We start from the raw sequence: 10,698 nt of genomic DNA, 5'->3' as shown, positions 1-10,698 counted from the left end.
CGCCGCTTCCTATTGGCCGCCCGGGCTGCCTGTCAGGAAGGCACCCGGAGGGCGGACATGTTTTGACTCTCCCGCGCAGCGGATTGCACCGCGCCGCACGTCAATCACGCCCAGACGGCGCCGCGATTGGCCAACACCTCCCCCTGTGGGCGCAGAGGCATTCCGGGAGCTGTAGTCTTCGCGGCCGCCATCTCCTGCCAACTCGGCCGCGGTAAGACAACAGCCCCCAGGATGCTCCGCGCGGCGCTCGGCCGATAGTAAACAAGGGGCGCGGGGACACGTGGACCCGCGCCGCTGGGCGCCCGCAGCCGGGCCCGGCGCCGCCCGCGAGGAGCCGCCCGGATCTGCAAGGACCGGGACCCAGCCCGGCCGCCCCCGCTGGGCGAGGCTCCCAGAGCGCCGCCGCCTCCGCCTGCCGCCCCTTCCCGGAGCCGGTGCCCGGGCCGGCGCTGGGTGCCTGCCCTTAGCGAACCCGGGCCCCGGCGGGAGGCGGCCGGCGCGGAGCGGAGCAGCGTGAGTCAGCGCGATTGGGGCGGCCCTGGCGCTCCGCCGGTCGGAAGGGCCCCGCGCTGCGCAGCGCAGCTCGGAAATAATCCGCGGTATTCTATACAACTGAGAGGGAGTTTCAAAATTATGCAATTTTGGGGCTTTCCAAGAAGATAATTGTTGTTGGGTTTTTTTTGTGCTGTTCCAAACATCCTCCCCATCTGGCGAGCTACTACTAAATGGCGCTGGAGCTCCTGTGGCAGCTCGGTAGTTCTGAATTTCGGGTTTGCCCGCGGCTGGGAAAGTAAACGACAAAGAAAAGGCATTTCTACAATGTAGAGAGAAAGGGGTCCTTAACCGTCGCCCCTGGGAGCTGTGGGTCCATGGAAGGCGCTGATAGCGGCCGCCAAAGGGAACGCTGTGCTTACTGTCAGCGCAGAAAGCTCGTGCAATGGAAAGGAAAAAAACACGCTCAAATCATAGCTGGCCATCAACAGACAACGCGCACTGCGGGACAGCCCGAGGCTTGGCCTCTCCAGGAGACAGTCCTGGTAGCCGTACCGCTCCGCTCTGTGGGCGCTGAAGGGACGTCGCTCCCAGAGCACGGTGCCTTCTGCAGGGCAGAATGGGGACAGCGCTTTACGTAGGTGTGCCGACCCCGGCCTGTTGAACTGAAAAATGCTCTGTGCTTAACTATGCAACAGGAGAACCCTTTGCAGGTCATTCTCCCAGTTTGAGAATTCAATATTTGAACAAATGGAGCCTTGGCAGAAGACCTGTGGATACACGGGTATGCAAACAGGCTACAAAGCTTGTGCACTGCCACTTGCAAAGCAGAATTCCCATTCACGTTCCTGCCTACCCCAGTGGGAAAGGAGTGGCACACACAGGCCGGATGGAGTGGCTACAGAAGATAAAAAATCGTGTTTTGGAAAAAGACTGCCTGCCTCAAGGCTAACACCTTGGTGGAGGAGCGTGTTTCCACTCCACTAAGTGCTTTTTCTACCCAAAACAAAAAGTGTTTTCTCAGTCTAGTTGTAAAATACACTTGCTGTGAGGGTTGACAGTTATTTAGAAAAACTTGTGCATAAATAGTACACACAAAGCACAGTCCTCCCAGATCCACTGGCCCAGATTCAAGAGACAAATACCACTACTGAATTAGAGCCAGTATCAGTATCACACCACCTTACAAAGAACACAACAATGGGAATCCTACTTAGGATCTGGATTAGAACTTCATAAATATGGGAGTCTGAATTGTTTTTAAGATTGTAGAACCAGAAACATAGCAGCTTCCTTATTTTCAAATCTACCTTTTCTTTTTTGCATATGGAAAGTTTAGTCAGAGAAAATCATAGAATCATAGAATCACCAAGGTTGGAAAAGACCTAAAAGATCATCCAGTCCAACCATTCACCTATTACCAATAGCTCCCACTAAACCATGTCCCTCAACACAACATCCAGTCTTTCCTTGAACACCCCCAGGGTCGGCGACTCCACCACCTCCCTGGGCAGTCCATTCCAGTGCCTGACCACCCTTTCTGAAAAGTAATACTTCCTAATGTCCGGCTTGAATCTCCCCTGCCGTAGCTTGAAACCATTCCCTCTGGTCCTATCACTAATGACACGAGAGAAGAGGCCGACCCCCAGCTCACTATAACCTCCCTTCAGATAGTTATAGAGAGCAATGAGGTCTCCCCTGAGCCTCCTCTTCTCCAGGCTGAACATTCCCAGCTCCTTCAGCCTCTCCTCATGTGGCCTGTGTTCCAGACCCCTCACCAGCTTTGTTGCCCTCCTTTGAACACGTTCCAGGGCCTCAATGTCTTTCTTGCAGTGAAGGGCCCAAAACTGGACACAGTACTCGAGGTGCGGCCTCACTGGTGCTGAGTACAGGGGAACAATCACCTCTCTGCTCCTGCTGGCAACAGTGTTTCTGGTGCAAGCCGGGATGCCATTGGCCTTCTTGGCCACCTGGGCACACTGTCGGCTCATGTTCAGCAGAGGATCAATCAATACCCCCAGGTCCATTTCCTCTATGCAGTCCTCCAGCCACACCGCTCCAAGCCTGTAGCGTCGCCTGGGGTTGTTGTGGCCGAAGTGCAGGACCTGGCATTTGGTCTTGTTGAACCTCATCCCGTTGGCTTCAGCCCAGCTCTCCAGCCTGTCCAGATCCCTCTGTATGGCCTCGCTACCCCCAGGCAGATCCACACTTCCAGCCAATTTGGTGTCATCTGCGAATTTACTGAGGGTGCACTCGATGCCCTTATCCAGGTCATCAATAAAGATATTGAAGAGGACAGGCCCCAGCACCGACCCCTGGGGAACACCACTCACGACCGGTCGCCAGCTGGACTTAAATCCATTCACCACCACTCTGAGCCCGGCCCTCCAGCCAGCTTCTTACCCAGCCAAGAGTGTACCCATCCAAGCCTCGGGCTGCCAGCTTCTGCAGGAGAATACTGTGGGAGACAGTGTCAAAGGCTTTGCTGAAGTCTAGGTAGACCACATCAACAGCCTTTCCCTCATTCACCAGATGGGTCACTAGATCATAGAAGGAGATCAGGTTGGTCAAACAGGACCTGCCCTTCATGAACCCATGCTAGCTAGGCCTGATCCCCCGGTCATCACGCACATGCCGCATGATCTCCCTCAAGACAATCTGCTCCATAACCTTCCCTGGCACTGAGGTCAGGCTAACAGGCCTGTAGTTCCCTGGATCCTCCTTACGACCTTTCTTGTAAATGGGAGTCACATTGGCAAGCCTCCAGTCTTCTGGGACCTCACCAGTCAACAAGGAGCGCTGATAGATGATGGAAAGCAGCTCGGCTATCACCTCCACCAGTTCCCTCAGCACTCTCGGGTGGATCTCATCTGGCCCCATAGACTTGTGGCAGTCCAGTTGGAGTAGTAGTCTCTGACTGTTTCTTCCAGAATCACAGGGGGGTTAGTGTGCTCCCCAGCCGAGATTACCAGGTCAGAGAGAGGAATATCCTGAGGATAACTGGTCTGACTTTTAAAGACAGATGTAAAGAAGGCATTCAGAACCTCTGCCTTTTCCTTATCCTCAGTGGTCACATTCCCAGCCTCATCCAGCAAAGAGTGGATATTCTCCTTTGTCCTCCTCTTACTGTTAATGTATTTATAAAAGAGTTTCTTATTCCTTTTCACCCCTGCGGCCAGGTTAAATTCAAGCTGGGCTTTTGCCTTTCTGATTTGACCTCTACACATCCTAACGACTTCCTTGTATTCATTCTGAGTTGCCTGTCCCTCTTTCCACAGGCGGTAGATTCTCTTTTTCTCCCGGAGCCTCAACAATAGCTCCCTATTCATCCACGCCGGTCTTCTTCCCCGCCGGCTCATTTTGCAGCTCAGGGGGAGTAAGAGGATAGATACTGCATGCAGTAGATGGCAGCAAAACACACAGAACCTTATCAAAGATTACCTACTAGCCCCCCCGCCCAGTTGAAGTCAAATATCCTCTAACATCCAGGTGATGATGTCAATCCCATACTCCTTACTCTGTGTGCCTAGGCTGTAATTAAATCATTGCTCCACACACACACCCTGCCTCACCTTATGCCATGCTCCAAATGAATGGCTGCTCAGGGAATGAATCAATATTGTGCAACACCGATGTTGTAGCTTTGCTGATTCAGCTGCCTTTGCTGTTTTAAGAGAGGCAGATGATAACATGGGGGACTGTGAAGTCTTAATTGGGAATTCTCATCACCTTATACACGAATAGCTACCAAGAAGCATGAATAACCAGGAATGACTCCAAGCACACAGAAAGTGATACAGATAAATTTACATTCACCCTCACTGTCTTACCTATTTCTGAACATGTCCAGCCTCAAAGTGGTGAAACCATAAACTAGATTAAAATAACAACAATAATAAAAGATTGGTCAAAGTCATACTATTAAAATAACATCTTTAATTTGTGCCTATCTCTAATTTCTCATCGAAAACCGATGTCCTACGTTGCTTTTTATGACACAATTGCTATTGCTGACTCTCTGAAGTATAGCCTATCATCACTTTAATTCTGCTATACAGATGCTTTCACATCCACATGTGTATATCTTTCCACCCTTAGTAATTAACAAATGACTCCACATAGTTCAGATAACCTTGCTCACAAGGGCTGCCACCTTCACCCAGCACAGGGCAGCCTGTCCTGCAGGTGTTCTACAGAGCCTCACACCTCAGTCTTCTGTTGCTGTGACTTCTTTATCTTCCACAGCTGTTCTCATTCTCTCTAGAAATGTACTTTGTGATTATAGCACAGATTCCAGTTCTAGCTAAACTGTTATCATCTACCAAGACAAAGCAAGACAAAAAGTGGCAACGGTATCAGGAACACGACAATGAGAAACAATTCTGAAGAAAGGGAAATAAGAAAATCTTCACCAGCCCAAGGCTAAATCAAGAACAGAACTGCAGGTGATCTGGAGTTTTTATCTAAACTGTAGTGCCAGGCAGTGTTTGGTGGCACTGGAATACAATCATCTGTACTGTACTTTCTTTTTAGAACAGTCCTGGAGCAGTTGTTGTGAGGGCCAATAGCAAATAATTCTCAGACATGGTTTGGGAGCTAGCATGGACTGTTAGTTGACCATCTGCATGTGGCCACTGCATAAAGAAAGCTACAGCTTATAAATGAGCCTACACAAATTCTACATTGGCAGAACATTGACTATTTCATGCCCCAGTAACAGCAAACAGTGTCAGGCACATATTTTTTACCGTGGATGTAATGGTACAGATTTAGCTAAAAGAAAGAATGGGAACTGAAGGCACAGTGAAGATGAGGTTGCTTAAGAAACACATCATGCGACTGCACAAGGACAGAGCTAGGAGGAGAAGGGTAAGGCACAGCTTGGTAAAAGCTGCACTACCTTTTCCAAACATGGCATTTATCAAAACTGAGTTTCCAGCATCTTCAGAGGTGTGGGCAGCACATCTCAGGGGCTCATGTAGTCGTGAGGGAATTACTCCTCCATACAGCACTGCCTGCACAGAGCACAGTCTCCTCCCAAAACCTCACAGCTGCTCAGATAAAATAATCCAATAATTTGAAAGAAGAAAGGACAAAGCATACATACCATGCCACAATGCTATTTTTAGTCTGTCCTAATTTCATTTACCTCAATAAGAAGAGATTGAGTCAGCACATCCTGTCAGAATGGCCTAGTATATGTAACTGCTCTTGGCAGTTCTTCACACTGCTTTGATTGAGCAATGTTTCCTTTATATAACAGTTTGGCCTTCTCCCTATATGGCATACACAGTTCTAAGAAGGAAACACAGCCAATGGCACCACTGCTGCTCTCAAGCTCTGCTGGATTTGACATTATAGAAGGACAGGAAGAGGGACAAGGAAGAGAATCACTGCACAATCAGCAGGGCACTGCGTCCCAACACAGCCCCAATAGCCATTGCAGTTCTGCCACTGCTTCTTCACCCGGCTGTCAGAATAAAGGTCATTTAGAAAGAGATGGGGTGAAGGAAGAGACAATGTTGAAAATGCAACAATTTTTCTTTTTTAATCTTTTCAAGGTCATTCAGCTTATTCTGGTGCACCAAGTGAAGAGCCCAGCCTGTAAATACCTGAATCAAAATGGGGATGAAGAATCTAGAAACAGTCTAGGTATCTATCTGAAAGAAATCCAACTCTCATTGGATGTGGATATAATCCTAAATTATGTAAGGCAGCCAACATTGATTCTAACATACTCAACATACAAAGAAGCGGGCATCAGTTGTTGGGGGTGAGACCTCATGGCACTGGTGGGGTGTCACACTGGTGCTGTGCATCAGTCGGTGGGTGGTGAGTAATTGCACTGTGGCTGGATGTATTGTTATCATTGCATTTTTGTTTCCATTTTCTTCTGCCCTGGTAAATAGTTTTTATATAAATAGACACATTCTATTTTGTTTTAATTCTCTCCCTCATCCCATGTGGGGAGCAGTGAACAGACAGCCCTGTGGTGCTGAGCTGCTGCCAGGTTAATCCACGATGAAGCTGCAGATGGTGCCATAACGCATTTCATAGCTTTGCCTCAAGACCTCTCTACTTCTGGATTTCACACAGGAGGTGCAGCGACTGCACAAGACCTTGTTTCAGATAATCTCCTGAAGCACAAACAAATGACATTAAAAAACACTCAGAAATGACACTAGGTCCAAGGAGCCTTGGTTTCCTCAGGGTTTGTGTCTTGTGGTTGACTGGAGGCTGTGGTTGAATGTCTATTCCCATGGTTCAGACATCTTTCAGCATTCAGTGCCATGCACATTCTCTTGTGCTTGGTAACATGTGAGCTCATGACTGCCCTTCTCCTATAGAATTTATCTGTTTTCCTACCCAGTAGAGCATATTTTCAACAAACTAATTGGAGCATTTATTTTGTTAGCTTTCCTCTTTAGAATGCAGCCATTTGCCAAATTTATTTAAATCATCTGCAGAACTAGATGATCTTTGAGGTCTTTTTCAACCCAGGCCATTCTGTGATTCAATGAACTACAAATTGCTGGTGAGGTTTGGTAACTGGGAGAGGAACAGAATATAGATGCTGAGCCGATGCCTCAGCCACACTCCGTTAGCAACTTGACTACAAAGACAACATCCTCATTTGGGGGTACTACTTGACTCTATTGGGAGTACTGGTCAAGTAATCTAAATATGGACATAGACACTCTCGTAAGTTAAATATGACATTGTTCAAAACTATTAAAACTACCTTTTCCTTTTTGAAATGCCCCAATAATTGACAGTTGGTGACTTCCTCTGATTTCCTTCGTAAAATGAACTTCTACCACATCTCTGGCACTAAGTCTGGCAAGTCTGAAGCACATACATGACTAGACCCAGGAGAAATCCCAAATGCTGACTGATGAAAGATACACAGATTTGTACCAAACTTACAAAGTGACAATTTATCACTGTTGGTAATTCACCAAAAAAGAAAATTCCAGAAATCATCCAGTTCTCAGGAAAACACAAAGAAACTGCCTCAGCAGGAAGCCATAATTTGGGACCTAGAAAATCTCAGTGTCTGATTATCTGACATTTGTCACTCCTCACAACCACAGCATCTTCCCAGCTATATGCTAAAGCAAATCCTCCATTACAAAGCAGCTAGGACAAAAACCACACCAACACGTTCTCTACAGTGAGTAACCAGTATATGTACATAACTTATGAAAATCAACATGAAAGTGTTAAGAATTATGAATTTTTTAATAAATGAATATAAATTGTTCACTTGCAACTTTATAATAATGGAATTAAAACACAACAATATCAATAAACATGTATTTATATATATAAAAGTGTTGTTTATTGTAAGGAAACTTTAAATATAACCAACAATATTGAAAATATCGTGACTGGCATTTACAGCCTTGATCATAGTTTACTGCCATACAAGTAATTTCTAGCATTTCTCTTAATCACATTAAGCTAGTGCAAAATTTAGGTAGCTTTCAGAGAGTAAGCGTACAGAGTGACAGGAGTGTAGATTTTAGTTACCTGATATCTCCTTCTAGTATAACAAGCTTCTCTTTTTTCCATAAATCAAAAGTATAAAGGCAAGATATCGTATGTGCAATTATTCATACCAGGTTTCTAGGTTAAAAAAATGACACTTGTAAATTTTGCTCAGATTGGGTTTGTTAAGAATTTGACTTATAATTTATACCATACTATATGGCATAAATTATATATTATAATTGCATTATATAATCATAATTTCATATGCAGGTATGATTATATAAATTGTCAGAAAGTATCACTAACTACAGGATAATAATTACATCAACATACGTAAATATATGGCATTAGAAAAGTCATTATCTAAGAAGGAAAGATGTTATCATTCAGGTATTCAAAACAGGGCACAAGCAGCCTTCCTACAGTTCTTGTAGTACTGTTTTGGCAGAACTACTGCCTGTTGCCATTATGTGCACTAGCTTGCTATGTACATCAACAGCTAGGTCGGTAAGCAGTATTCAAATTGGGCCGTGCCTGAAATTTCCAGACACAGACATTTGTAAGCAATGAGCCCTGTGCTCCTAATTAAGATGATAGTCTCTCTCCTCAGTCTCAGAAGGTATCCCATGCTAGTAGAGCTAAAAAGGTATTTTATGACGACTTACATTTTTTGAAAGCAGGACATGTTAGCTTTAACAGCAGCATTATTTCCAAAATTGTAGAAAGCTTTTAACTACTGATCTTTAAAATTCAATATACTTTTGCACTTGCTGATAAGGATTTTTTCAAAAACAGGCTTAGTGTAGCATGGCTCTCAATATCAGTCACTTTGTTAATTGGATCTGGTCTTTAATAGCTAAGATTAGACTGCAAGAAGAGAGATATACAGAGATCCTTTGAATTGAAATAGGTCAAAGATTTAACAGATTAAAAAAGGTGAGATCTAAAAAAACTAACTAGAGAACAAGCATAGAGAAGACAAAATGCATAAATATAAAACAGGGAGAAGTAAAACGATATAGGTTATGTATGATTAGGCAGAACATGACAACAACCTATGCCTTTGCTTTTAAAGCATGGAGGTTAATTTGTCAGCTGTTCTCACTCTAGACTATACAGAGTACACGTAACTAATAAAAAATGCAGTTTATTGCAAAAATATACAAGTCCTCTAAATTGCATAAGATATTACAATGTCGTGCTGAAACATGACATATTAAACAAAGAGGACTTCCAGACAAATTACAAAATGTTAAAAATCAGATTTGGTTCATGAGCGTTACACAAAATGCATTGTCATGCTTTATCTTACGATTAGTCTTGTGATTCACTACACTTGTGATAAATGCAACATAAAATCATGACAATCGTAATAGTCAGAAAGTAATATCTACTGTATATCTTCTGTATTAATACATATAAACACTTTGTGTGCACTAATACTTTCAACATATCACATTCAAACTAACAGTCTTCCCAGAAAAACTGTAATCATTTGGAAGGACAGAAGATGGTTTAACAAGTTCATCGCATGTGGGTTTTTTGAAATCTACTCTTTAAAGAAACGTTGTGTTAAAGGACTTGATTTTCAAAGGTGCTGTGGTCCCACAGGTCTTCTTAATTTCAGGTGGAACCATTACAGCTAAGCACTTTAAAAAACCAAGTCCCCAAGTCATTGAATTTCTATTTTGTTTACTAGTACTTCCACTGTAATAAGTCCAAAAAACAAAAACAAAAACAAAAAAAAAACTAAAGAACCACCCCAAAATGCGCTCCTAAAATCACAGAAAATGCTTGGCATCTATAGGAAGAGAGACAATTTCTCAGTGGACTAACCACTACTGTGCTATGTTCTCATAACTGATCCTGTTGCTCCAACATTTAGTTCATGCACTGGTGTCAGCAATGTCCATGTTTGTTCCAAACAGAGCAACTAGCTGCTCTTCATAGTTCGCAATGTTTCTTTTCAGAATTTCCATACAAGGTCCCAAAAGCCTTTCAAATGCCTGCACGTCCATAACTAATAAAAGGAAAGAGAAAGAGAAAGAATGTAATGCACTCATCAGTGGTAGGCACCAATCTTAGTGTTTATGACATTCCAAAGGAAAATTTTAAATGGTAACTAGAAAGATTCTACTGAGGTATACACTCTGTTTACACAGAAGAGAGCCACTTACCTTAGCTGAGAAAATATTCACCAATACACTGCTGTCATGAAACTTCATAAATACTAGAATTTGCTAGGCTTCTTACTTATGAAATATCTTCAAATTAAGATCTATGTGATTCAAGAGCTCCACAAGAACTCTGGAAGGGCCTGGATTCCTCTGCAGAATGCAGTGTTAACAGCCTTGGAATTTCAAATAAAACACATCCTTTCTTGATGTTTTTGGCTGTATCTGGGGTCTAGCTTGGCCTATTTTCTTGCTGTTTTTACCTGTTTCCACTCACAGTGGAAATGAATAGATATTTACTTCTTAGCAAACATACAAGAAGTTGGAAATAGTAATCCACGTCATGCCAGTGTTCTCTCTCCAACCAGAATGTTTCCTGTCACTGATCACATGCCATTATCCACTGTATTTCTAGCCAACAGGCCAGGTAGGAAACTTCACACTTCAGTCAGCTTCCAACCTTCACCTTGCAGCCCCTTGGCTCCTGAGAAAAGTTCAGATCTCTGCTATTCAGAAGTGCCAGAGATCAATCACCAAT

At 44.1% G+C, this 10,698-nt stretch overlaps 1 protein-coding gene across 2 annotated transcripts in view; it reads right to left on the bottom strand.

The window, feature by feature from the left end:
• Positions 1–7,811: 7,811 nt before the first annotated feature.
• Positions 7,812–10,698, bottom strand: part of PRKAR2B (protein kinase cAMP-dependent type II regulatory subunit beta) — an 83,532-nt gene continuing 80,645 nt past the window's right edge. For both annotated transcript variants that reach the window (XM_085217240.1, XM_085217231.1), the window contains one exon: positions 7,812–10,006. In XM_085217240.1, the coding sequence (XP_085073366.1) occupies positions 9,953–10,006 (54 nt within the window). In that variant the 3' untranslated portion in view covers positions 7,812–9,952. The remainder of the gene's footprint in view (positions 10,007–10,698) is intronic.

Source organism: Meleagris gallopavo, chromosome 1 (assembly GCF_905368555.1).
Source record: "Meleagris gallopavo chromosome 1, MGAL_WU_HG_1.1, whole genome shotgun sequence".
Taxonomy (NCBI): domain Eukaryota; kingdom Metazoa; phylum Chordata; class Aves; order Galliformes; family Phasianidae; genus Meleagris; species Meleagris gallopavo.
This window is presented reverse-complemented; position numbering and strand designations above follow the sequence as displayed.